The sequence below is a fragment of the Syngnathus acus genome, chromosome 15 (genome assembly GCF_901709675.1).
Source record: "Syngnathus acus chromosome 15, fSynAcu1.2, whole genome shotgun sequence".
NCBI lineage: Eukaryota > Metazoa > Chordata > Actinopteri > Syngnathiformes > Syngnathidae > Syngnathus > Syngnathus acus.
The window spans coordinates 4,704,047-4,730,226 of NC_051100.1; the positions used below are offsets into that span (position 1 = coordinate 4,704,047).

Below are 26,180 nucleotides of genomic sequence, written 5' to 3' on the forward strand. Positions count from 1 at the left end.
TACATCCTATACAATCCCAGCTGTTCTACTCTAAAACATTATAAGCGGATGCATTATCTGCTCATGTTACACAGTTTAAAGGTGGCAGGTTTACATTACTGTTATGTAGTACTGTAATACACTTGGCCTCTTGTAATGCAGTAAAGTGATACAATGCTCTCACTCCACTTGAGCCCATTTGTCATCTTCTCCTCGGCAGGTTGTCCTTTAACTTTGACATTAATAGAGCAACACGATCTTCTTCTTCTTCCGTGACGTTGAATTATTGACGGCGATGAAACATAAATGAGACGATTGCTTTTTGAAAGTGTTGTGCCTCGTTTGCCACTTGCGCCTAATTACACGCGATACATGTGTCATGATGGATGTGAATGGGTGAGTTAGCTAATTAGTTGGGCGACCGGGGAATGAGATTTCAAATATGATGTAGGTTTAAATCACAGGTGTCAAACTCAAGGCCCGGGGGCCTGATACGGCCACATCATTTTATGTGGCCCGCAAAGACAAGTTGTGCATCAAATTCGTGTCATTACTAAAATTGCAAATTATCTTCACTTTTAATCATTTTAAAAAAAATATTTGACCAGTTTTTACTCGTCTGATTTGTAAAGGAGTTATTCGTCAGTTTGTTTTGTAGCTTTTACTGTATATAATATGATATTATATATACATTTATTTGGGTTGACAGTCATAATGGCACTCCGAAAGAAGCTATGATTACAATGCGGCCCGCGAAAAAAACGAGTTTGACATTTAAACTTTAAATAAACAATAATCAAAGGTCGAGTCTCGCCGGAGTTGCATGAAAATATTAATCCAATGATTTTAAAGTTTTTTTTCTTTAATTAGTGATGAGAAACATTTCATAAAAAGTGTTCTGCGCATCAAGTTTTTAAAACATTGTTGTAATCCACTGCAGTCTTTCTTTTTACCAGTAGAGGTCAATGTAACCTATGCCTTATGAAATAATGAAATAATTGGCCCAAGTGCTTGAGTGCTGTTGTTTACGTCGAGGGCGACGCACGGTGCCTTTGACCTGACAATTTCCCAACTGATGCAAAAAAAAAAAAAATACTTTCGGATTTTTTGGCTTTTTTTTTTTTTCCTGAAATGGAACTGCTTTGACATTTTAATTTGAATGAATCTGGATTGGTAGTCGGAACAATTCTTTGAGGTCCCTTTGTGAGGTGGTCGGACCATTTTCCCTGTAGCACAACCTGGTGAACTTTCACCCCTTCACCAGTGGCAATGTTTTGATTTAGCATCATCGGCTTTTCGCGTGGGATAATTCAGCGCGTACATACAGCGGGGACGTGTTAACAGAATTCGCCCGTACGCAAGAAAGAAAGGTGACAATGACGTTGTCAAGACGAAACCGGCACCCGCGCTGAAAAAAAGGTGCTCGATTTAGCCACATGCTAACGTTAGCTGTCAATGTAGCGTATTTACCGGAGATGTCAACATGGCGGCGATGAAAAGGGGTGTGTAACACGCACCGACTGGACACGCAACACGCTGCATGTGTTCACATTTCTTTGTCATTACCGGTCTGGGATTTTCAAACAAGTAAATCAAAACGGATGTAAGTATATAAACTCGCAGGAGCATGTATTGAACTGATACGCTTTTGTCATTTTCGGTCCACATCAGCTGCAGTCACTCACTTTCCTGCCTCCCGGAAGTACAAAAAATGGTCTATTCTTTTGAAAATGTTGCAGTGTCGGATTTCTCCGTGCCTTGCTTTCAATGGGCGAGGAAAAGCCAGACACGCTGGACTTTGTGAAGGACTTCCAGGAGTATTTGAGCCAGCAGACCCAGCATGTCAACATGATATCGGGCTCTGTCAGCGGCGTCAAGGAGGCTGATGAACTACCGGCAGGTAACGTTGGCGCTTCTCCTGTTTTCTCAAAAGTCAAGCTGGTGATGATTGATCGTGTAACAGTGAACCTTTGCAAATTGCGGGGGCTTGAGCCCAATAATAACTGACTGTATACTCCTCCATGTGCAGATTGCAGTCAGAATGGGCTGGATCACCCAGCGGTGGACATTTCCCTGGAGGACGGCTCAGGGATGTTGGTGGACGGTTTTGAAAGAACCTCTGATGGCAAACTCAAGTGCCTGTACTGCAACTACGCCACTCGGGGCACAGCCAGACTCGTTGAGCACATTCGAATGCACACAGGTATTGAATCAGTAGGATTGCATATGGAAACTTTTTTTTTTACAAATATTTCTAAGTGAATATTTACTGGTGTCTCCATCCAATAGGAGAGAAACCTCACCGCTGCCACCTGTGCCCGTTCGCCTCAGCCTACGAGCGCCACCTAGAGGCCCACATGCGCTCACACACGGGCGAGAAGCCGTACAAGTGCGAGCTGTGCTCCTTCCGCTGCGGCGACCGCAGCAACCTGTCGCATCACCGGCGCCGGCGCCACAAAGTGGTCCCCAAGAAAGAGGCACGCTCGCTCTCGCACAAGAAGTTGCTGAGTGCGCTGCAGAAAAAAAGCAGCTCGCTCAGCTACGGCCGCCGCCTCCTCATCGCCTCGTGCTCCTCTTCGGCGACGACACCCCCGGCCTGCGACATGGAAGAGTGCTCCCGTGAAGACGAGGCCTACGAGGACGGCAAGGAGGAGCTTCAAAGCCGCCTTCGTTCCAACCTGATCATGGACAACCCCCTCAACCAGCTGTCTGCCCTGGCTGGCCAGTGCGTCAGCCTCCCTTCTTCGCGCCAGCCCCCTGCGTCCCCAGGAGCCGAATCTGTTGCGGACGAGAAGCCGCTCCTGATCCAGCGCTTGTCCTCGTCACCGATCAGCCCCGAACGGCGAGCCCCTTCTCAGCTCAGCAACTGCAGCCCGGCGGGGGGACCCTCCAGCGGGCGCACCAGCGCCACCAGCAGCCGGCCCGGCACGCCTGGCCAGCGGGCCCCCCCGCGGTCCCCCCAGCACGCGCCGCATCGCTGCCAGCACTGCGACGTCTTCTTCCCCGACAACATCCTCTACACCATCCACATGGGTTGCCACGGCTACGAGAACCCGTTCCAGTGCAACATCTGCGGCCACAAGTGCAGGAGCAAATACGACTTTGCCTGCCACTTTGCTCGCGGACAGCACAAGTGACCAATTTCAAGTGAAGAACATTGTAAGATTTTTATTTATTGTTTGTTTTCTCCCCTGGCCTTGATGTAGCATTTAGCCTTCCAGGAAGATGTCCGCATTCAGATGGATCCGAGCGACGTGATGTGGAAATGATGCCAGTATTTCTTTGCAGTGCCTGACATGTTGACTTTAATGCGTGAAATAGCAACAAATCTCAAGTATCTCCTTCATTTAGCCAAAATCCTCCTTCACCGATGCTGCTGTGACCTTTAGGAGTCGATTCCAGCCACACCACAGCAAGATGATGCTATCTGACCGCCGTGGCAATTTTTTTACTAGCTAGTCAGCCGCTGTTGAGGCGGCAACTGGATTTTAAGCGACTATTTGATCTTTTTGTGCAATGTAGTTCCTGAACACACCTCGCCAGGAAACGTAACACAACACGGAAGCTTTTTTTCCATTGTCTGAAGTCACTTTATGAAGTGTATCCCCATGGCCTTACAACCTCGGGGATAAGCGATTCCCAAAATGTATTTGCTCGGTGCTTTTTTTTTTTTTTTTGTTCATGAAATATTTACCTATATTTATTCCAAGTGGTTGATGTTTTTTTTTCTTCCAAGAATTAGTGTGTGTTGTCCATTAGCAAGTTTGTCCAATGCGTGGACACTATTGTCTGTTGCCAAGCAACGCGTGTACAGTTGTGACTTATTGCCTGCGTGCCGAGCAGCACAAGGTGAGAATAATGCCTTATGTCGTCACTGTGTCGTCACTAAAAGTGTTTTTTAATTCAAATGACCGTCGCCAACTGTGGAGTGTAAGCATAAAGAAAAGTCAGACGTTGTCTTTCTTGCAGCTTTTAATCACCGGTGAGTATGTTTCAGTTTCATTCCTGATTATGAAAATGATGAGTGGAGACGATCTCGTTAAACGACATCCTAATTTGCTGATCCCTCATACTTTTTGTCAGGTTCTAAGGACAAGAAGAGACCAGCATGGATAATGTCGCCACTTTTTGTTTATCAGACTCAAGTGCTACATACCCATGAGTTGGATGGGACCCAGGACCAGAATTCGGCTCTCGTGTTTGGTGCCAACGTCTCTGGTCCTGCGCTTGAGGCAGCCGCGGCGGCAACGGGAATTCCAGTCATTGCTTTGACACATGAGGACCTTGCACTGGATGTAAACCTGCTCAGCATTCCGCAGGAACTGGAAGGCCTTGAAGGAGAAACGAGCGTAGCGGCTGCTGCCACTCACCAACGACTGGTAGGTGTTATCGATGGGACACCTGAATGAGAATAGAACCACGGAAGCATGTGGATGGAAAGTTCCTGTGCTGCCTCACAAAGGTTGTTCTTCTTACCCATTGCGGACCAGGTAGTAGACTGCCCCGTTGAAGTTTTCAGACGGCGAGGCAATGCAGGTATCAAGGAAAATATCCAGATATCTTTCACTGCTGCTGCTCAGGTCCACCTGGATGTAGAGGTCCTGGTTAAGGGAAACCTTGTACGGGGATTCGGTCACCTGGTAGAGGAGAACATCAAGGTTAGTTGCCTGTGTGGATTTCAGCTTCCATAAAAGTCACATGTTTTTTCCTGCCTTGTAGTAGAAGCTGCTGCTGGTGTAGAAGTCCATGGAGGTGTTGAATGTTCCCGTGCCCGTGATGCTGGTGTTGTCGTGATTCTGCGCCAGGTACATAATCTGCGCCACCGAGTATTGATCCATCCGACACACCACGTCGATTTTCAAGTTAGCTTTGCGCGTGATGTCGCCGCTGCTCGACGTGTAGCCGCGCACCACGTTGTGGTACACCACTCTTCCGTTCTCAAACTGAAAAATTCATTTGTATGTTTTACTCGCAGGTTGTCCGCCATCACCCTCTGGCGGATGTGCCGTCTACCTTTCGACTGGTGCCACATCTATTGACGTGGAAACTGAAGACCACCTCTTTTGAAAAAACTTGGGGTCTGCAGTTCTGGTCGTTGAGGTAGAGACTGTGGCCGTCGTAGCCTAGCGAGTTCAAGTACTTCCTACCAATCGCGATGTTCATGTTATCCTGGGAGCAATTGACTTTACCTGGTGAATCAAAACAAATGGTTGCCAAAGACAAGCAAACTCTCCCTCCCACCAATGGGTCCATTTTCTACTCTACCTGAGTCCTGCGGGAGAGCGCTTGTGAAGTCCGCACGGAATCCTCTCCCGACCACTGATCTGTCGCTTCGGAAAACCACCGTCATGTAGTTGGAGGTGGAGTAGAAAATATTAAGGCTGCCGTTGTTGTTGTCGTTGCACACTTTCCCCAAAAGTCCCGAGTTCTCAGAAGGACCGTCGTAGACTGAAATGTAGTCGCAACTGCAGCAGCTCTGCAACCTGTCCGCAAAATCAAAAATGACCTCAGACAAGTAGCTAAGCCGTTTGATTTTGCCATGATCCAAAATATTCACGCACTGCAAGTATGAGAATTCCAGCAAGACTCTTTGGTCATGCAAAGATCTGAGGTGCCACACACAGTAGGCGTTGTCGTGGTAGTAGTCAGGGTGTCCGGGACTGGACAAGGTACCTGAGCCAAACATAGAACCTCCGCAAGGTCCCTCTGAAAGTCAACATTTATTTGTTGAGCTTCTTGTGTTAACGTGAGGCTGGCTGGTGTTCACGCAGAAGATCCTACCTGTGCTTGGCATGTCCGTTGTGGCGTAGCAGTGGGCTGTTTAAAAAAAAAAAAAGACGCAGATGTCAGCACTTTTTATGTATGAGGGTGGGGTTTTTTTCCGTGCTCACAGTAGTAGTCAGGGCAACAACTGCCGTAGTACTGGCAAGAACTGAAGCAGGAACAGCTTCCCAGGTGACTGCCGCAGTTGTAGCGGCACGAAGGCGGGGCTGCACAATACAATGACAGGAATAACACGGAATTTCCAAAAACTGGAGCCACTGATTATTATGTCCACAAAGTACCTGTGGTCCATGCTGGCGGAGTCGTTCTGTCGCAGTAATCTGAAAGAGAGTTTTAACGCACTCGATGCAAGGACAACACTGGACGCAAAAATGTACGGCAGCAGGAACAAGTGCTTTAGGTACCAAAACTTACGGTTGTAGTCATGACAACAGTTGCCGTAGTACTGGCAAGAACTGGAGCAGGAACAGCTTCCCAGGTGCCTGCCGCAGTTGTAGCGGCACGAACGCAAGACTGCACAATACAATGACAGGAATAATGGGACAATGGGAGGAATAGCACGAAATTCCAAAAACTGGAGCAACTGATATCAGGTAGCTGGCACAACGACATGAGATCTAGTCAAAGAAATCTTTGATAAAGTTGAATCAACTCATCATAAAATCTGAATTGCTGAGCTGGTATCGTCCAAACGGAATCTACTCCAACATACCTGCAGTAGTCATGTACAACGGGGCGTCAGTCAAGCCCCCGTCACCTGATTAGGAAAGAAAACCAAAGAAGTATTCAGTCCGTCAGCTGAAACAATTTCCGACGGCCAAACAAGCAATACCTTGCACGCCATGCAGGATGACTACGCTGCAAACAATCGAGAAGGTCCACATTGTGAGCGACTCTTTGAGTTCACCTTCCAACCTACCTCTCCAGAACCACACGGCACTTTATATAATAATTTCACCAGTCATAAATAATCCAAATGTCACGCGGTTTTTGTTTGGCATGAGAACCACACACCTGCGTGCTGTCATAAAGAGGCCAGTGTTGACTTTATGCCACTTGCTTGTCCGCTTTGACGGGCATGAGACTTTTGGGGAAGTGCTGATAATCACCAAACACAATGAATCAACTCTGACATGTTGATGGTGAGTGATGATGGCACACGCCAGCTGCAAAAGCTGCTCTTTCTTACCATCTAGCATTAAAACATTTAATAAGTGGATCAAGTATGACCCATATTAGAATCAATGTTTTTTTTAAATGCCATTTTTGTCATTTTGGTAGAGAGTAATTCACTTCTATGATATTAGGTATTATATCTAGGACAACAAAAACAATGATTTCATGTTTGAAATATCTTTATTTAGAACTTATTTTAAACTATGGTTAGGTTTTCAAAGTAGGGTTTCATACTAGAGTTGGGGTTTCAAAGTAGGGTTTAAAATTAGGGTTACGGTTTCAAACTAGGGTTTAAAACTAGGGTTAGGGTTTCCAACTTGGGTAACTCTTCTAAAGTAACAATTTTCAAAATTATAATTGTCCACTCAAAAGCAAATATTAGCGAGAAAGCTGCCATATGTTGTCAACGCTGTGTTTGACCCAGACAATAAAAATAATGGCCTAATAGCTCCCATTTATGATAAGCAAATTTAATATGTGCGTAAAGGAATTTTGCAACTGCCTCACGGATGTCGGCCCTTTCCTACTCGCTGCTTGTAAAGGAACATTTGCAAACTATTTGCTCTTTTCTCAGGATAGACAAAGGATTGGAGCCAACATTTCTTCATGCCCTCAATGAACCTTGTTTGTCCTCATTAGGTGTCCGGAGACTGTTTGTGCTGACTCGGCAAGATGAGCCCATGACTGGTTGCCGCTCAATCACGGTACAAAACAACTTTTCACACTCGCATTCACAACGATGATCAATTTCAAGTCTCCGGTGAAGCGTATGTGAAAGTACCCGGACGAGCCGTGAGTCAAACCCAGAACTTCGGCTGGCCGGCCGCCCATTCCCGTCATAGGACTGCTAAAGAACAGCAAACACCAGCCGAATACGTTGTTTTGCATTGCGAGTCAACATTTATTTGGTACTTTTCCATTTGCTTCCTCCTCCTCCGTGGTTCATGTTTGTTTTTAAGAAAACGATCCCTCGTGACGAGGGAACATCTGTGCAACATTTGGCTGAATGGAGCCTCTTCCCTCCCCATTGTGGCCTTTCAGACCCCCTTTTCAGGATGCACTTACATCATCAAGTCAACAGGTCAGGGCTGGACAGGGGCGCCATAATTGATCGCCATCGGGCTGTGAGTCAGCCGGGGGCTGTTAATCAGTAACCGGCACGGTGGTCTTGCTTTAAAGTCCGACGGGCTGAGCAGCTGCAGCTTCATTCGCCGGCGGCCTGCGACACGGTAAGGAGTCGACTTCGCTCGCTTTTCACGGTCGTACAAAGTTTTTGTCTGTCGGTTGAAACGGACTAGCGACGTGACATTTATCCGGGCTCTCGTCAGAGCATATGTGAACATTTGATGTGATGTGTCAGGAAGTCACGGGTTTTGATGAGCGGGCGTCAAAGCGCATTGATCAGGGACCAAGGCCATGTCCTGCCGTGCATTCTGAGAGCATTGTTTGCTAAGCTCAGACACTCAACTGGGTAAAGTCCTCCGTGTACGTGCGCAAAATAACATTGGCCTGAATTCCTTTTGACAGATGTACCCCTAAAAAACATCACTCTTTTCCAATCAGATTTTGTTTTTGGTGATTGCAGAATTTCAAACTTGGACTATTTGAGTCAAGTCAGCTTAATTGTATATACATAGATAATGCATGTATGAAATGGAACCCCCCCCTCCCCTTTAAAAGAAATCTCATACATATGTTTGGTGCTGACCAGTCATTGTCAAAGCGGCCTTGTTGCTGAGGGCGATGCCTGCGTTCGTTCAGCTGGCGGCTGCAGCGGCACAAAGAAGGTTCCATCCATCACTGACGCGTCGCCTTCGCCTTGTCTCCACTCATGGTGTGGGAGGATAAAAAAAAACAGAACCAGCCAGATGTTGTGTCAAAGAGTACTGATGAGTGTTTTTAAATGTAGGCAGTAAGAGAAATTGGTCAGTAAAATCGATTGTAATGAAGTGAATTGCTGCCATCTGCAGAAAAACCCCCACTTTTTCTGTCTAGAATAAATGTTGCTTTAATGATCATTTCTTCATATGTTGAAGTGCAGGCAGGGAAAAAGCATCACAGCCTTGTCTAATAGAAAAACAACCGCTTTGGCGTCACCTTGTGGCATCCATAGGAAATTACAACCCTTCAATGTCAATGACTTGCAGACTTTACAGTCCAAAGATTAGAAGTCCAACTTTGTATTTGTACTTTTTTTTTTAATTATTTGCCACCACTGATGTTGTGTTTATGACGTTGTGCTTTTTCTTTGCTTGTAAGAAGAGTGAAAATGCAAAGTCTCCGCCCCACTCTCTTGGTCCTGCTGCTGTGGTGCTGCCTTCTCGGGGGTCGAGCCAACCGCGTCTACATCCACCCCTTCCACCTCTTCGCCGCCGACAACGTCAGCTGCGAGACGCTGCAGACCCAAGCGACAGAGTCCCTGCGTACACTTCCCGTGGAGCGCCTGGACATGGAGGTCCTGACGCCCGACGCCCGGGATCCGTCGGAGCAGGATGCACAGAAGCAGAACGTCACGCAGAGGACAGTGGTGCTGGCCGAGCTGCTCAACTCGTTGGGCTTAAGGATGTACCAGGCACTAAGCAAGAAGCAGCCGGGCACTAACACGCTGCTGTCACCCGTTAACACCTACGGGTCCCTGGCCACCTTCTACCTGGGGGCCTCCAAGAAGACGGCTAGTTCCTACCAGGTTTGGACCTCCAAATGGGCTGACTTTCTGTTGTCCAACTTTTTCCTCAACATTTTCCCTTCTCTCTCGCAGCTTCTCCTGGGCCTGAGCAGCGGCACCGACCGAGACGACTGCGTGTCCCTGGTGGACGGACACAAGGTCTTGAAGACCCTGCACAGCATCAACTCCCTGGTGGACGATGGACACAAAGACGAGATCAGAACACAAGTGTGGCTCTTCACCCACCCGCACGTTCACCTGTCGGCTGATGTCGTCCAAGGCACTCGGGACTTCTCGGACTCGTCCTTCATCCGCGGCGTGGACTTCTCCCAGCCCGAGCTGTTGAACACTTTTGTGGACAAGACGTCCGACGGAAAAGTAAAGGACGCCTTCAGAGATGTGGATGTCAACTCCAACCTCCTCTTTTTTTCTTTCTTCAACTTCCAAGGTTTGTCACTTGCTTGTCTTTTGACTGACACCCGTATTGTGTCGAACCATCAAACATCATCTGTTTGTCCAGGCAACTGGAAGACAGCCTTCCAACCAGACAAGACGGCCTTGCAAGAGTTTTATGTGAACGAAAGCACAACAGTGATGACTCCTATGATGACCCGCACAGCCCTGTACAGCTACTTCAATGATATGGTACTTATACAATTCAGAAACGTTTTAAAATGGTCAATCGTCTGGCTAGTTAGCTACCAACTTGAAATCCTGACTATCCAAAGACATCATGATATAAAAATAATAGTGTATGTGTGTACTTTGTGTAGGACAGGAATTGCACGGTGGTGAAGCTGTCTATAAGTAAGCGCTCCTACATGTTGCTGGTGTTGCCACAAGAGGGCGCCAGCCTACACGACATTGAAGCCAAACTACTCACTGAAGTCATGTCGTCATGGAGCCACAGCCTCCAGGAGGGGTCAGTCTGTCCTAACCCTAACCTCTCTGTCTGTGTGTCCGCCCATGCCTCTGTCCGTCCGTGCTATCTATTCATGCTATTAAATGACTGTGTTGTTGGTGGTGCATCACAGATTGCTGGAGCTGTCGCTGCCAAAGTTCTCGCTGTCTTCTGCGAACGACCTGCATGAGCTTTTACATAACATAAAAGTGGAGGCCGAACTGCTAGGCTCACAGGCACAATTCAGCCAACTGGCCAACACCAAACAGTTCACCATTGATAAGGTGAGCTTAGTGACCAAAAGCATATGGGGCCCCCAAACCACTTGGGGGCCAACAAGACAAATCGACTAAAGTCAAGTTTCGACTGTATTCTCGGCGCCAGGCGGTGAACAAGGTGTCATTGGAGATGTTGGAGGAAGACGTGGTGTCCCAGGACAAGGCGGAGGAGGCGGGGGGCGTCGCCGTCAAGGTGGCTCTCAATCGGCCCTTCTTCTTCTCGGTGGTGGAGCGAGAGTCCAACGCCATCCTCATGTTGGGCAAAATCATTAACCCCACACTGTAAAAGTACCAAACTTACTACATCAGCAGCTGTCAAAAATGTGACTTTGAAAAGTGAAAATGTAACTTTTACCCCTCACTTTTCATCTCATCTCCTAATCTTTGTCTTATAACAGCAAATTGCTGTACAGTATTTTGCAGTAGAGTTGTTCGTCTTGTATATTCTAACTAAAGACTTTATTTTTGTTTGATGGATGAATAAAATGTTTGCTCCCCAAGTCTTCATTTATTCTCTGGTCATTTTTATTTTTACAAAAACAGACTATACATGGTCATTTTCCACAAAAAAAAGCCTATGTCCTTGTCTGAAAAAAACCTTATGGTCATTTAAAAATAAATAGAGAGAAAGAGAGAGAATTAATTACTTTTTTTTTTTCAAAAAAGCCTTACTATACATGGTTATTTGCCGTTTTAAATCAGGGCCTCAGGGAACGAATAATAGTGTCCGAGTGACAATCAGAAAGTGGGGGTGAGGGCGGGTGTGGCACTTTTCACTTTCATTTAAGCTTTGACCATGATATTTCCCTAATAAAGTGGCCTGTTATTAGGTACACTTGAAAATGGCGGTGTAACTAATGGAGTGTCCGTGTGATCCCCTCGTTAAGTGCACCTGCGTGAAAAGTTTTAGCTCCTGCGGAACATGAAATGAGCTAAAACTTTTCACGCAGGTGCGCTTAACGAGGTAACTTGGAAAACATATTGGAACGCGGCCCCAAGGACTAGAGCTTGACAACTGTGACCTTTGACCATGATATTTCCCTAATATAGTTGCCTGTTATTAGGTACGCTTGAAAATGGCGGTGTACCTAATGGAGTGTCCGTGTGATCCCCTCGTTAAGTGCACCTGCGTGAAAAGTTTTAGCTCCTGCGGAACATGAAATGAGCTAAAACTTTTCACGCAGGTGCGCTTAACGAGGTAACTTGGAAAGCATATTGGAACGCGGCCCCAAGGACTAGAGCTTGACAACTGTGACCTTTGGCCATGATATTTCCCTAATAAAGTGGCCTGTTATTAGGTACACTTGAAAATGGCGGTGTACCTAATGGAGTGTCCGTGTGATTCCCTCGTTAAGTGCACCTGCGTGAAAAGTTTTAGCTCCTGCGGAACATAAAATAAGCTAAAACTTTTCACGCAGGTGCGCTTAACGAGGTAACTTGGAAAACATATTGGAACGCGGCCCCGAGGACTAGAGCTTGACAATTGTGACCTTTGGCCATGATATTTCCCTAATAAAGTGGCCTGTTATTAGGTACACTTGAAAATGGCGGTGTACCTAATGGAGTGTCCGTGTGATTCCCTCGTTAAGTGCACCTGCGTGAAAAGTTTTAGCTCCTGCGGAACATAAAATAAGCTAAAACTTTTCACGCAGGTGCGCTTAACGAGGTAACTTGGAAAACATATTGGAACGCGGCCCCGAGGACTAGAGCTTGACACCTGTGACCTTTGACCATGTTATTTCCCTAATAAAGTGGCCTGTTATTAGGTACGAGGTAAAAAAAAAAAAAAATAAATAAAGTGTAGCGAATGATTCGGTGAACGATTCTTTTGAACAAATCTTTTGAGTGAACCGATTCTAAAGATGCAGTTCACTTAACTGGAATGCACATGACTAGTACAAAACAGTGCAGCCGGCCAAGGTCTAATGAGTTGAAATAGTCGACTGGTTAATGACATGGGCTCTCACTCGATAAACACTTGGTTCAATCCCAGGTGTGAGCACATACCTCACTTTAGGAAGTGATTCGTTCACTGAAAAAAAATCTTTCTTTTGATACTTCACTCACGAGCCAACACTACTTACTGTCCTTAACATATGGTCATTTAAAAAAAAATACATAGAGAGATAAAGATTAATAAATAAATTACCTCTTAAAAAAAGCCTTACTATACATGGTTATTTGCTGTTTTAATCACAGCCTTACTATGTCCTTGTCTTTAAAAAAAGCCATACTAAACATGGTCATTTATAAATAAATAGACTAAATAAATAAATAGAGATATAGATGAATAAATAAATAAAATACCTTTTAAAAAAAAAAGCCTTATATACATGCTTATTAGCTGTTTTAAATCACAGGGAAGCCTGTGGTTAAGGTTTAACATTATGGTTTGAAGCAAAGAACCAGGAAGTAGACGTCAAGTCTTAATTTCAACTTTATTGAAAAATGTTGATACTCTTGATCAATCTGGCAATGAAATACTGTAATAATAATAATAATGATAAGAATAAAAAAAGTCACTGAAAGGCACAGTGGACAGAGTGTAGTACTTTGCGTAGTTTGTCTCATCCGATCGGAAGCGCAAAAGCCCAACGTCACTCGGAGTCTTTCTCAAGCACGCAAGTACACATCTAACAAACACAAGCAGCCGCTGGCCTTTTGGTCCGCCACAAACACACCACAATGTCCTCAAGCGACGTCTCTCTTTTTTTCTTTCATTTTGGTCCACTTGGCAGAAGCTCCGACCGAGGAAATACAAAAAAACCAAAAAAAACATTGACAACGGAATGTTTGCTCACTTCACATCGGCTGGCTCGCGGGTTCAACACTCACACACACGGTGTTTATGTTGATCGGATTTATTTGAGGGAGGCGTTAGTGCCCATCAACTATGTTGAGTTTAAGTTTACGTTCTACTGTTTTGGTTAGCAAGAGTTGCAATGGCGTCCAAACGTGCATTTGTTCACAAGAGCGTCTGAATAGAAACAATTACAGGTTTCTTTCTATTCCCATTTGAAATTTATTTGAGGGAGTTTTCTCAAATGGCACGCAACAACTAATTTGGGCACAGTAGGTGCTACTGTTTTGGTTAACAATAAACGGTGACTGAATGAAAATAGTTGCTTCCCATTTTCCAGGGCTTTGTCTGAAGCGACACCCACCGACTAATTGGCTCATGGTAGGTGCTGCTGTTTCAATTAGCAATAAAGTTCAAATGTCAGGAAGGCGTTTTGTTTCCCTTGATAACTGGATACAAAATGGCGGCACAAATATTAGAGGGAGGGAGCACCTCTTTTTGAGGAAATTATTTTACATCTGGGTCGATTTTCATTAGAGTCGGATTAAGGAGAATTCACATTGTCAAATTCATCAAAGTGATTTGAAAATATCAGTCGTATTTACACACATCCATTCGAGGACATCATAGAAAACACGAGATCATTTTCTCAAAATGAGAGCAGCCGCCTCAAACGGTGGGAAGCAAGCGCTCCTTGAGACTGCATAGTCCGTCCTCGCGGTGCATGCGGTGAACTAGAAAATACAAAATGGAGCCCTTTAGTTGATCCTGAGGAAGCCATTCTAGTGGCTGCTATCAAAGATTCCACGAAAAGCCTCATGTTGAGCTCTTTTGAGGGTTTTAAAACAAAATAGAAGTTGGCCTGCATGGGGAGCGCAGGTCACATGACACTGTGACAACACAAAATCATCGGGACCGCGTCGGAAAAGTCGTCACGTTTTTAAAAAGATTCAAAAACTGACATTTGTTTTCCTTGGGACTCCTTCATTGAAATGCTTTTCAACCTGCGCTTCCTTCAAGCGCCTGCAGGTGGCGCTTCGGATGCAGAGGACAGCAAGGGAAGGCTGTCGTTTGCATCTGGAAGCGCCACTGAGCGAGCAGCGAGATGCAAAGGAATATTTACATACTACCCCGAAATCAAGAGATGACCTCATCATTGTACATGTGCATGTGCATGTACAGTCCGGTTTGTTCTGCTATTAAATTACGGATAAAAAATAGATATATAAATACCAGAATGTCTTGTGAGCGCTGCAGCGCGGTCAACGTTAAGCTGCACCGACGACAAGGTGTAGAAAAGAATCATGTCTAAAGCACTACGTTCGAGAGCACAGGTGTCAAACGGGTCCAGTCCATTTTTCCTCCAACAAAAAGTTCTCATAGAAAAACTGATTCATGATCAAATGCCATGATTATTTTTTCAAGCATGATAGTAAAACCATTTTGGTTGCTATTATTGGCTCGTGATGACGACAAGTTTGACACCCCTGTTCTGCACTAACCTGATGTGAAACTAAAGGCAGTGTGAACAGCATCTGTAGGACCCCGTACGTGAACGCTAGGAAAGGAAGTCGTTCTCCAGCTCGTAGACGCTGGGCCTAGCCGGCGAGCTCTGGATGCGGCACAGCGGCACGGTGCAGTCGCGATTCTGGCCCTCGGCGTCCATGTCCAGCAGCGAGCAGGCCTGCGCCGCCTTCTCGCCAGAGTAGTGGCCCAGCGAGTAGCTCTTGCCCAGGCGGGCCACCAGGCCTCGAGTATGCGGCTTGGCCCAGAAGGACACGGGCCGCGTGTTCCTGGTCTTCTTGGGGGCGGCGGGGGGCGGCAGGCTGGGGATCCCGTTAGCTGCACACAGACAGAAGAACTCGTTTACGGTGTTGCTACCGCTGAAGGCAAAAGAAAAAAAAAAAAAAAATTGGAGTTGACTTTCCCCACAGCTCCATCTTGTGCCACGTGGGCGTTTAACTCACCATCATGATTGTTGTACTTTTTTCTGCGGAGGCGTGTCCCCGTGTTATGGTTCATAACCTCCGACTGTTGACTTTGGGTTTTTGGCGTCTGCTTTTTTTCAGCGGGCGATGGCAAGGTAGGCCGAAGCGTCTCGACGTGATGAGTGTCAGGTACAAGGTCCACCTTGGCGGGGCCGCAGCGTGACACCTCGGCCTCCGACTGTAGCAGACACTTGGTGGACTGACACTCCACGATGGCCGACATGGAGACCAGGTTGGCGTGGGGGTTGGGGGCGTGGCCCGGCGAACCCTCGTCCTTACGGGGGCGGCCGCCGCTCGGCGGGGAGGTACTGCGGCGGAAGCGGGTGGCCCTCTGAAACAGGCCCTCCTTTTTCTTCTTCTCCTCCCGCGGCAGCTCGCTGTCATCTTGAGCGTTCTTGAGCGCCTCGCGGATGTCGTAGCCCAGCACGACGGAGGCCAGCAGCGAGCCGCAGCCGTACAGCACGGAATCCGTCTTGCGGCGGGCCGTCACCCTCTTCAGGCTGTTGGTGGGCGTGAGCTGCGGGGTGGTGGAGGCGGAGGACGTGGACGTGGTGGTGTAAGGGTCCTCGGGACCGTCGGCCGGGCCGCCTTGAGCTGCCGGCCCGGGCCCGCCCTCCCCGCAGGCGCAGGGAGGCTGCGGTTCATCCCGCCACAGAGGTAGATCCAGGTACACCTGGTTGGGGAACTTGAGCTGCTTTGGTTTGGAGCTGCTGTCGGGACACTCCTGAGGAAAGGCCTCGTCTTTACTGCTCCCTGCTGGAGGTTAGCAATCATACATTTCAGCTGGAGACCAGACCAATACATCCTCCAATTATGTGATTTTGATTCATGGCTAATGTCTTGATTAAATTGAAAAGATTCCAAAAATGGATAAGAAGCTAATTTAACAATGAGCGCACCTTGTTCGGCAAAGAGGGCGGCGAGGGGGACAGACTTCTGCGACTTCATCAGACTGGTGGACCAAGGATTGCTGCCATCTGAGAGGGGACGTACTCTGAGGACAATACACACAACTGTAAGGAAGACCCCCCCGGAAAAAAAAAATGGGGGGGGGGCAACAAATAAGAGCGTACCTCTCTGTGACAGCAGGTCTCTCCTTGCTCTGCACTGAGTTGGGGCCCCAAGTTCTCCCCTTCTTCTTGATGCCTCTCCTGACGTCGTCAAACTCCTCCGGCCTTGAGGGGGCGCTGCGACCCCACGTGCGGTTGCTCTCGTCCTGCGTGACTGTGTGCAGAAGGTGCCAAATTCAACTCTCAAAATCACTGAGGAGCGCAAGATTGTTATTGGTTGGTTAATCCCGCTAGCTGTGAGTCACATCCATCAAAGAAAAAGCCAGAAAGCTGCTAGTAGAGCCTCGTGGAGGACTGGACGATGAATCCATTGTCTTGCTTTTAAACGCCTTCAATCTGGACGTCAATGTGAACACACCAGTGCTCAACGGTGATCCATGTCGGTCAGGCGACATCCGCTAGAGTCTAATCTGATGGCGAGCGGTCAAGCGGAATTTGTTCCAGTTGTTTCATGACTGTTGGTGCGTGACTAACAATATTAGCAAACTGTTCAAACAACTGGGCCGGCCCGCTTTTGTTCACATGCGCCTTGTCACCGCCAATGTTCCCCTCTTGCTTTTCCCCTCCGACGGGCAGCCGTGCGCTACGTGCGGGTTGGGCGCTTGCTCCGGGTCCAACCCGGCTGGGAAATCACGGTTGTTTGCGGGGGTGGAGGGAAAGAGAGAGAGAAAAGAAAAACTCACGCTGAATAGCTCGTAGGCGGGGGATGAGTGTGGGACTGCTGGGGGGAGAGGAGCTGGTGCTGTGCAGGCTCCGCCTCTTGTCCATGGAGGGCGACGCCTGCACTGTGATCTTGTGCTGGAAGTCTGCGCGGAGGAGAGTCAGGCGCTCGTTACAATGTCGAGAGTGCGGCGAAGCCGGGTTAAACAATCCTTAACATGTGCCAAATACCTTCAAAGATGCCGACCAATGTGGTTAACCACTGAAACTTAAGTACGTGCCTGTGTAGGACCAACCTGAAGGCAAGCTGATGCGGTTGCCATCCTTGAGCTTGAGGCGGGAGCGCTTGAACTTGCCCTTGCGCTTCTTGACGTTGGGCTTGTCCTTGTTGAGCTGGAAGATGAGGATGTTGAGCTCCCGTTCCAGAACGTTGATCTCGCGCTCGGCCAGCTCCTGCTCGCGCCGCTTCAGATGCTCCTCTTGGGACTTCTGCTGCAGGGCGGCCCGCGTCAGCTCCTCTTCACGCGAACGCAGCTCCTGGAAGTCCACTTCATTTATGCTTTCATATCTTTATTGACGCTCTCCTCCATTTCGCTCCGTGACGATCATCATCGTACGCGGATTACTGGTGGAAAGCAGCTTAGTGGCAACTGCAGCCCAGATTACTTGAGGACGCTTACGGGAAAATGTCGCCGCTAATTCACTTAATGATCGCACCGAGCTGTCACAGGAATGTGTCGGGTCTCCGAGTTGACTGTGTGTAATTACATAACATTTGAAAAACACGCTGCCTGACAAGTATTTGATCTGATGGTAGGTTGTGTCAAACCTCTGCTAGCAATTCCGTGAGCTTCTCCGCCGTACCTTCTCTTTGGTCCTGAGCTCGTCAAACATCTCCTGGATCTCCACGCGCCAGTCGTCCTGCATGATGTGGAAGGAGTCCTGCGGCATGGTGGCCATCACCGCCTCCTCGATGGCCGACAGCTGCTCCAGGATGCAGGAGAAGGAGGGGCGCACGTGCGGGTTCTGGTCCCAACACTCTGCAAGATTACACACGGGCAGATGTAGCTCATGTTGTGGCTGAAGACTGCCTTTTTTTTTCTGGGGTCAATTACCTTCCATGAGCCTGGCGAAGGGTTCGGGGCAGGTGGAGGGGATGGGTAAGGTTAATTTATTGACGGCCACACCGTAAGCAACAGCCAGGCCGTCGATTCCTCTGTAAGGCACCTCCCCTGTTAGCAACTCCCACAGCAAGATGCCGTAGCTGGGGACATAGAAAGAACATTTGGAAGAAGCAATGAACACAATGACGAGCTGAAATCTTAAACTGGTGTTTGGGAACATCACAGCAAAAAAATGGCTCACCTCCAAACGTCACTGCCTTTGGAAAAAAGGGACATCCTGATGACCTCAGGGGCCATCCAGGAGTAGGTGCCCGCTGCCGACATCTTGGTGGTCTTGTGCCACTCCCGGGCCAGGCCAAAGTCTGTGATCTTCAACGTCTTCCTGCCGATGTCGTCGTTCTCGATCGTTTCAAGTAACAGAACTGAAGGTTGAGAGACAAAGATTATTCCTTATTATTATTATTACAAAACCAAAACAAACAAAGGAAATCTCTCCACATTAAAGCATGCTGCAAGGTGAACGAGAGTAAAAAGCCATGACGGAGTGGCCAAGGAAATGATAGTTGATACTCAACGTGGCCAAGAGCGTTGTGCGGCTCATTTGTTTGAGAGCTGACAGCGCCACAATGCGCCTGTCCCCGGGCCCAAAAACTGTTAAAACACATTAAAGTCAGAGGGAACCCTGAAAACCCGCCTGGAACTCGACACCTGGCCTTGCGTGAGAAGGACCGACTACAACCCACGCCAATGGTTCAATACCAACATGCAGACAAATAAGGTTTTTGAGGACACCAGTTCTCCTTGTCAGTCTTAAAAAAAAAAAAAAAAAAAGTGACCCATAAGTAGGCGTCAAAACTATTCAGCCTTGTCGTTTGTATGATAGATGCGTCGCTATAAAACGAAACCAAGCAACATTGAATGTCGTCAGAAGGTCACCAAACAGGAGAGGTGGACAAGTTTTAACATGTAAACATTTTCAGATTCTTCAAAGCGAAGCACTCAACAGCTTCACAGTACTAAATTATAGCCAAATGACAAAAGATGGCTGAAAGTAACACTTCAGTCCCTCTGACAGCGAGACATTATTCCCACGGGAAAATTAATTATATAAAAATAATAAAATAACAAGGACATCATAAGCAAACGCCTGTGTGTGTATCAATGGTAACCTGTGGAGGAGGAAGTCCAAGGTCGGTCAACGCAAGATAACATGCCCACGCGCAATCATCTTGTTCCAACCAGACACGGCGGCACGTCCGCCAGGTCGGGTCTTGTACCACACGAGTGTGTAAATGGAATTTTATTGCTTCCGAGGGCCATTAAACGGTGCAATTGTGAGCGCAAATGGTTTTTTGAGCGATTGTTAAATGAAGACACTGGGCAAACAGATTGAAATGTTTTGGTGCCGCTCCTGTTGGGAAAAGCCAGCGTATTGGTACCATGACCTGCCCGGGGCACGGCGGGCCGGTGATCCTCTACCTCCAGCTCAAACAATGGGAATTTCATTACAAACAGGTTTCACTGGAGCCACGCTATAGAAGGACTTTCCGTTTTCAAGTTCCCATGCATCCGACAGGTTCTTTAGGTCCAAATGACTTATGATGGCTCGGTTACACAAGTCGGGAGAGGGGCCTATACGACGGCCAGATACTTCCTTGGTTGCATCGCGGTGGCCTGTCATATGGCTTCGGTGTCAGCGGACATATTTTCATGCTGACGTTATGCTCCACTTTGAGAGTCTTATATCAAAGTAAGTTTGAGAGAATTCCGTAGAAAAAAATAAAAAAGTGTCCCCGCTGGCTATTTATGTTCTTCCGTCACCAAAAAAGTGTTTTTCCTCGCACCCCTGCGCAGTTGTGTCAACCATGATTTTTTTGGTATCCAAGCAACCGGATGTAAATGTAGCGAGGGAAAAGCAAATAGGACCTAGCTCTCTACTGTCGTCAATTTGCCAGCCGCCATAAAACATTTTAAGAAGAAGGCAACAAAACAGAGCAAAGTTCAGATGGGCCAACGAGCAGTTGCCTAAGCGACGTTATATGCATTGAAAAACGTTTTATTTAATCGCTAAAACTTCCACGGACGGCGGTGACAAATGACAAATGTCTGTAAACTTGTTAAAATATTTTAACTAAGAACGCGAGATGAGTTGAAGCTGCGGTAGAACTTTCTCACTCTGGGAAAAAAAAAAAGTTTGGAAGCAGACAACGGTGAACGCAATTGGAGATGGACATGGCCCAGAGGCGGACCCCACCCTCTGACCCCCCCATGTAATTCCCCTTCCATCAAGGATCTTCAAGCAGATCTTTCGTGATGGGCTCGTTGCAAAGATCAGAAGAAAAAGGTCTGCAAAGTTGCTCCCACGCTTCTTCCCATTGCTCCGCCCGCCCAAGGTAAAATCTGGCAGGTTTGAAGAAGAAAAAAAGTTGTGATGTTGTCATCAGTAGAGAGAAAGCAAAACAAATCTTCTCCCAGTGCAATTTTCATGTTTCTTCATCACTGACAGCCGGCTGGCCACACCCCGACGCGAGCGGCGAAGGCATCTTGTGTTTTTAGCGGCATAGCTGAGCACTGATGCAACGCGGGCGTTGTCAAAACTACCAGCTAACTTGACCTGGCGCTATTTTGCTAACTGTGCCAACACACTTCAGCTCGAGTGCACGGCTCTTCCTGTCGTAAGCAGAAAATAAGGCTCCCCGACATTCCCCGACCGGGCATTCCAGCCGCTGGGAAAAGGATCAGGGCGAGTGGCCGCCCGAAATCCAGCCGGCACGCTCGCTTGCGCTTTTTGTCTGTCCTCCACCCCTCCCGACTTGCCTGCGACATAAAAACGCCAATCAACCCGTAAGCGTGCTAATTATAGCTCCGCAAACCGAAGAGGTACGAGGCTGGTACCTTTTGGATTTGGGTGCGTTGCAAAAGTAGCGAGCGACTGCTTGTTGGGCTGCGGGCCTTTTTCCTTTTCACCCCACATGGCAACAATAGGTGCAGTCAGGGAGAGGTCGTAAAAGACGGAGTGAAAGCATCTCCACTCCTCCTCACCACCTCCCCGCCCCATTCTCTTGTCACAGAAAAGACACACAGTAGCTGTGTCACCGGGGGAGTTGTGGGAAAAATTGCCCTTCAACACCTAGCAGCCCCTTTCCTATACTTTCCCCACTCGGACACCGTCCGCAGTGCACGTACGCAGGTAGTTCACTGCAAACATTGTTTACGGGGTTAGCAACATGAGCTTGGCCACATGACAAATAATTATGAAGCGAAAAGTTTGTCACAGACGATAATGTATGCGATTGTCTCTCGACGTGTGTTGTTGCACCATTTGTGTTCAGATATTCGTTGCTTTAAGCGGTGAGCCCATCTATGTTATTTTGCAATGCGATTTAGCATTAAGCTAAACTGCACACATATGGAAGAATGTGGTCTTGCGTTCTTACTACCTTAAAAACCAAAACAAAAACAAAAAAACATACAACCGCAAGCCTCTCCCTGACCTTGTTTTGCTTCCTCATACTGTGCATCTCGCACCATGGAAAGTGTGACATCAATCCAACCAATCAGATTTGAGCGAGCGGTTTGACTGTGAAAAATGTTGAGTATGTTAGCAATGTCATAATCCACCTGTTGTTTTCAAACTCATATTACATCAGTTTATCTCGGTTAGCATCTTGTAACCAAACAAAGGACAGGGGGGGAAAAAAAAAAAAAAAAAAAAAAAAAGGTTTTACATATCTGAGGGCAAATGTTAACACGGGCGGAATCAAGATGTGAATGAGCGGCCCGAGTTAAAACGCGTGATGGCTGTGGGCCAAGTTTCAGTCTTCGCTTTGTGGTTTCTTATTTGGCGCGACGCAAATACCAGCACTCCTTGCTGATGAGCGGGCAAGCATGAGGAAGGTAGCAACAGCTGCACAATTTGGGATTTCTGCTTGTCGTTGCCTTTTTTGGGACGCAATACACTGGCGGCCCCACAAAAAAAAAAAATCAATGCCCTCTTTGTGACAATCTTGGTGAGAAAACTAAACTCACTTTTAAGGTTGTGAATTGTTGAGATGTCAGCGAGTGTTTTAAACAGAGCCTTGGCCAAAAAGTAGCCTGACGCAGAGAAATAATGAAGGCCTGATGGGGAGGGGAAAGGAGGAATGGCGAGGGCAGGAGAAAAATAAGCCAGTAAGGAGGCGAACCCCCTCGAGTTTGTGGCAATAAAAGAGTAGCGCTGCTCTCTGGGAGATTAAATATGAACGGAACAAAACAAAACCAGGGCTTTGGGACCCTCCGAGTCCTCGCCATTCTTTGGGCCGCAGTAGCCTAGCAACCGCTGCTTGACCAGTCCATTGTGCAAACGTATGTTAAGCTTTTATCCCTCATTAGCAACATTCCTCCCCGCCGGCCGGGATTTTACAGATTAGCTGCAAAAACACAAAAGGAGATTGGGCAAATCTTGCTGACTTTCAACATATTACTTTACAGGCTAATCATTGATCAAATAGCCACATGTTTGTCTAGCGTGCACACTGAGACACCGGGAGTCGATCAAATGACCAGCTGAGCGAGTGGACGGACGGACGGACGGATGGATGGAGGCGGGCCTTTCCGTCCATCTCGTCCATGCTGAAAATACGGCGTGGTCCGAGTCAAATTATTCCCGCTTTTTTTCCCCCTGGGAAAAGCAGCCGACACACCGCAGTGGTGCGTTTGTGTGAGAACCTTTCAATGGAGGCCACAACACAAATGTCTTAACATACAACTCGGGCTCATTTTGGACTGGATGGAATACTCTGCGAATTGGTGGAGGTCGCGGTGAAGTGGCAGACGGCAGGACAAACACATTGACTTGTGTGTTAGCAGCTCAAGGGGGCAGGGCGGGACGGGCGGAGGGTTTGTTTATATTCGCCAAACACTCGATTAACCGTGACCGCTTAAGTCTTTTCTCTCCATCTGGCCTCTAATTAACGCAAGTCTTATGGTGTATTTTGATGACGATAAAGTTGAGATGGTGGGAAAGCAAAGTCAAAGTTCAATTAAGAAGGAACAAATGCTGCTAACTGGTCTTAATAGCTGACAGGATGCCCTCGGAACTTGCGCCGACCGCTCGGCTCATGTGGCACGAACACGCGTGTGTTTACGTTTGCCCAATCACTGCTTCTGTTTGAACAACATTTTCAAGTCGGAGTGGAGAGGGTGGGGGACGGACGGGTGCTTTGGGAAGGTGTGCTTGGCTGAGTGTGTGTGCTGAGGGATAAGGGAGGGGGGCAGGGGGCAGGCATCCCAGCTGTGCAAACTAACCTTATTTCACATCCTCTCGAGGGTGCACACACACAAACTTCAAGTGCATCCACAGCTCATGTCACTAAATGGGTTTTCCAAAGCACTTTTTAAGATCAATTTTAAATTTTCATCGCATTTTCATGGGAAATTAAGGTGAAAAAACTCAATGGGGATTATTATAATTTAAGGGAATGATAATTCCTTGAGAATTCAGGGTGCCTTAAAGGAAAATTCGTCAATAGTTGTTCATTGCTGCACCTCAAGATAAAATATTTTATTTAAGCTTACGACCAACCAATTTGGTGCGTTTCTCTTTCATTTCCATTTCCACCAATGGATTTTCAAACTTTGAAAAGTTTTGCAAGCAACACCATGAGACTTTTACACAGCGTGACATGTGCCTAGAGCGAAAAAAGGTTGGGAAATATTTTTTATGATTAGCTTTGAAATGATCGAGGGTTGTGAAAGTGAGTTGAGGTGTGTTCTTACTGTTGCTGGACTTGAGGTCTCGGTGGATGACCACGGCCTCCTCGTGCAGGTAGTGCATCCCGCGTGCAATCTGCACGGCCCAGTTGACGAGGATGTGCGGCGGGATTCGCCTGCCGGTCAGCGCCCGGTTGAGCGTGCCCCCTCGGGCGTACTCCATGACCAGGCACAAGTTGGGCTCGTCCAGGCACACCCCCTCCAGCTTGATGATGTTAGCGTGCTGCAGCATGGAGAACAGCTTGGCCTCCTGCTTGACGCTGGCAGCCGTGGCCATAATGTCCTCGTCGGGGTCCTGCCGGGCCGCCTTAACGGCCACCTCTTGGCCCTTCCACGTGCCGCGGTACACTTTGCCGAAGCCCCCCACGCCAATGATCTCCTCCAGCACCAGCTCGGAGAAGGGGATCCGGACGGGCGAAGCTGGGACCCGCTCCCGCACGCTGGTGATGGGCAGACGGTAAATGGCCGGCTGGTAGGTGACATAGTTGGAGGGGAAGATGCCGACGCGGTGGTTGATTTTGCCCGTCCACCAGCCCTCGTCGCCGGAGATGGCCGCGTCCTTGGACAGGACCTCCACCACGTCGCCGCGGCAAAGGCTGAGCTCGTCCTCGCCGCTCGCTTCATAGTCGTACGCCGCCGTCCACAGCGATCGGGTCGGGCACAGGGGGGCCGAGTGAGCCCAAGCGTGCGTGGGACAGTCTGTCCAGGCATGTGCCCTACTCCCTCCTCCTTCATCACCGTCGCCGCCGCCCGGCCGCCCTTCACCGTTTGGGAAAGCGGCCTGCGAGACATCCATTTCTCGGTGGCCGTAATGGCACCATAGGGTGCAGGGCTTAAGAAGCTAAATTAAAAAAGCAAAGGGTGACTTGTTGAGCTCCGCATGTTGTTGCATGTAGTGCTTGAAAAGGAGGGGAATTCCCCGCCTGGGCTCTTGACACTGACCAAAGTCCCTCGGCGAGGAGCGTCCCACACGGGACTGTAACTTTATCCCACACCACTCCGTCGACTCCCGGCTACAAGTGGCTGGCTCAACGCTCAGCTAAAGTCGATTAAATGTCCCCTAGTGTAGTAGGCGTGAGTTTTTAAGCGTAACACTGCGCATTCCCGGCGTTAAATAGTTCGAACGTCGACGGGGAGAAACATTGACAAAGTGTCCCACTTGTGCTCGATGCTAAAGCTAGCACCGCCGAGGCTTCGTCGCAGGTGCCGCAGGGAGGAGGTGCACCTGCCCCCGGGAATAAGGATGCAGCCGCCGATCGACGGGTTTCTCCCTCAAAGTTGACGTTTAATGTCACGGAGCCGCTGTCCAGGCCATTATGTGGCTAGTTGTGGAGGCTTGCTCCTCTTTCAGTTGGCGACGGATTCCACGGCATTCCACACACGCGCGCGCGGCTAACAGCTTAGCTCGGATAGATAGATAGATTGCTTGGTCAGGAGCGATTCGGTTGGTGGTCAAAAGTTGCTCCTCTCGACTTCATTACTCCCGAGAAGTTCTCGCCGATAGGCAGCGGGTGCGCTCTCACAATTCCATCGAACATCCTCAGTGTCAAAGTAACGGTGGAAATGTCTATTAAAACGGTCAAAACATTATGAGAGGAGGGGATATCAAAATAACACCCCGGTAAAACTTCGTCGCTTGTCGGAGTTTGGAGGACGAAATGCGGCGGCGTCCTGGCGGATGGGAGAGGGACGCCGGGGGGCGGGGCTATACTGGTTGGCCTGCTCTGATTGGAAGATGGTTTTGGCACGTGATCAGCACAACAGCGGGAGGGGGTGGGTGGAAGGGTTGAGGCAACCGGAACGTGAGTGAAGCGCGCCGAATTTATGGAAATGATTGAGATCCGGCCCTCCGCATCATTTTAGAAATGATCATAAAAAAATATTAATCAAATGCAGGAGCAACCATATTACATCTTAAGGTCTAGTGCAGTAGCCTCAATTTAAAATATATGTAAAAAAGTACTTGCTCTCCAAGATGAATATACAAAAAGAAAAAAATTAATT

At 48.0% G+C, this 26,180-nt stretch overlaps 4 protein-coding genes across 6 annotated transcripts; 2 read left to right on the forward strand and 2 right to left on the reverse strand.

The window, feature by feature from the left end:
• The first annotated feature begins 1,213 nt into the window (after nt 1–1,213).
• On the forward strand, nt 1,214–3,737 carry ikzf5 (IKAROS family zinc finger 5). 2 transcript variants are annotated; one of them, XM_037272006.1, is made up of 4 exons: nt 1,214–1,582; nt 1,719–1,879; nt 2,009–2,182; nt 2,269–3,737. In XM_037272006.1, exons 2-4 carry the CDS (start codon nt 1,747–1,749, stop codon nt 3,114–3,116), a joined length of 1,155 nt encoding a protein of 384 aa, XP_037127901.1. In that variant the 5' UTR covers nt 1,214–1,582; nt 1,719–1,746; the 3' UTR covers nt 3,117–3,737. The 2 variants fall into 2 exon arrangements, with proteins under 2 accessions (XP_037127901.1, XP_037127902.1); XM_037272007.1 differs by having other exon boundaries at nt 1,214–1,398.
• A 196-nt stretch (nt 3,738–3,933) lies between these two features.
• Nucleotides 3,934–7,920, reverse strand: LOC119134862 (deleted in malignant brain tumors 1 protein). The gene is made up of 15 exons (XM_037272004.1): nt 7,721–7,920; nt 6,778–6,861; nt 6,596–6,678; nt 6,476–6,520; nt 6,178–6,276; nt 6,045–6,083; nt 5,871–5,969; nt 5,761–5,796; nt 5,541–5,685; nt 5,245–5,462; nt 4,993–5,168; nt 4,692–4,922; nt 4,456–4,616; nt 4,136–4,380; nt 3,934–4,065 (listed from the first exon to the last, which is right to left on the reverse strand). The coding sequence occupies exons 1-15, from the start codon at nt 7,825–7,827 to the stop codon at nt 4,031–4,033; spliced, it is 1,803 nt and encodes a 600-aa protein (XP_037127899.1). The 5' UTR covers nt 7,828–7,920; the 3' UTR covers nt 3,934–4,030.
• A 10-nt stretch (nt 7,921–7,930) lies between these two features.
• Nucleotides 7,931–11,288, forward strand: agt (angiotensinogen). The gene is made up of 8 exons (XM_037272005.1): nt 7,931–8,020; nt 8,119–8,168; nt 9,202–9,625; nt 9,698–10,052; nt 10,125–10,249; nt 10,378–10,526; nt 10,639–10,789; nt 10,890–11,288. Exons 1-8 carry the CDS (start codon nt 7,946–7,948, stop codon nt 11,067–11,069), a joined length of 1,509 nt encoding a protein of 502 aa, XP_037127900.1. The 5' UTR covers nt 7,931–7,945; the 3' UTR covers nt 11,070–11,288.
• A 1,914-nt stretch (nt 11,289–13,202) lies between these two features.
• Nucleotides 13,203–25,857, reverse strand: map3k21 (mitogen-activated protein kinase kinase kinase 21). Of its 2 annotated transcripts, none has more exons than XM_037270897.1 (10): nt 24,183–25,857; nt 18,667–18,847; nt 18,417–18,565; nt 18,166–18,341; nt 17,598–17,838; nt 17,325–17,447; nt 16,645–16,795; nt 16,471–16,565; nt 15,551–16,324; nt 13,203–15,425 (listed from the first exon to the last, which is right to left on the reverse strand). In XM_037270897.1, exons 1-10 carry the CDS (start codon nt 24,970–24,972, stop codon nt 15,142–15,144), a joined length of 2,964 nt encoding a protein of 987 aa, XP_037126792.1. In that variant the 5' UTR covers nt 24,973–25,857; the 3' UTR covers nt 13,203–15,141. The 2 variants fall into 2 exon arrangements, with proteins under 2 accessions (XP_037126792.1, XP_037126791.1); XM_037270896.1 differs by having other exon boundaries at nt 15,551–16,327; nt 24,183–25,856.
• Nucleotides 25,858–26,180: the final 323 nt, after the last annotated feature.

What these genes read in the sequence shown, in the direction of transcription:
- ikzf5 (XM_037272006.1), top strand. Translation starts at nt 1,747, where the DNA reads ATGGGCGAGGAAAAGCCAGACACGCTGGACTTTGTGAAGGACTTCCAG. An exon ending in GGCTGATGAACTACCGGCAG is followed by an intron (nt 1,880 to 2,008) that starts GTAACGTTGGCG and finishes CTCCATGTGCAG; the next exon opens with ATTGCAGTCAGAATGGGCTG. An exon ending in GCACATTCGAATGCACACAG is followed by an intron (nt 2,183 to 2,268) that starts GTATTGAATCAG and finishes TCCATCCAATAG; the next exon opens with GAGAGAAACCTCACCGCTGC.
- LOC119134862 (XM_037272004.1), bottom strand. Translation starts at nt 7,827, where the DNA reads ATGCAAAACAACGTATTCGGCTGGTGTTTGCTGTTCTTTAGCAGTCCT. An exon ending in TCCGCCAGCATGGACCACAG is followed by an intron (nt 5,970 to 6,044) that starts GTACTTTGTGGA and finishes TGTATTGTGCAG; the next exon opens with CCCCGCCTTCGTGCCGCTAC. An exon ending in CTGGAATTCTCATACTTGCA is followed by an intron (nt 5,463 to 5,540) that starts GTGCGTGAATAT and finishes TTTTGCGGACAG; the next exon opens with GTTGCAGAGCTGCTGCAGTT.
- agt (XM_037272005.1), top strand. Translation starts at nt 7,946, where the DNA reads ATGGAGCCTCTTCCCTCCCCATTGTGGCCTTTCAGACCCCCTTTTCAG. An exon ending in CGCCGGCGGCCTGCGACACG is followed by an intron (nt 8,169 to 9,201) that starts GTAAGGAGTCGA and finishes GCTTGTAAGAAG; the next exon opens with AGTGAAAATGCAAAGTCTCC. An exon ending in AACAGTTCACCATTGATAAG is followed by an intron (nt 10,790 to 10,889) that starts GTGAGCTTAGTG and finishes TCTCGGCGCCAG; the next exon opens with GCGGTGAACAAGGTGTCATT.
- map3k21 (XM_037270896.1), bottom strand. Translation starts at nt 24,972, where the DNA reads ATGGATGTCTCGCAGGCCGCTTTCCCAAACGGTGAAGGGCGGCCGGGC. An exon ending in AAAGGCAGTGACGTTTGGAG is followed by an intron (nt 18,566 to 18,666) that starts GTGAGCCATTTT and finishes CTATGTCCCCAG; the next exon opens with CTACGGCATCTTGCTGTGGG. An exon ending in AAAGTACAACAATCATGATG is followed by an intron (nt 15,426 to 15,550) that starts GTGAGTTAAACG and finishes GTCTGTGTGCAG; the next exon opens with CTAACGGGATCCCCAGCCTG.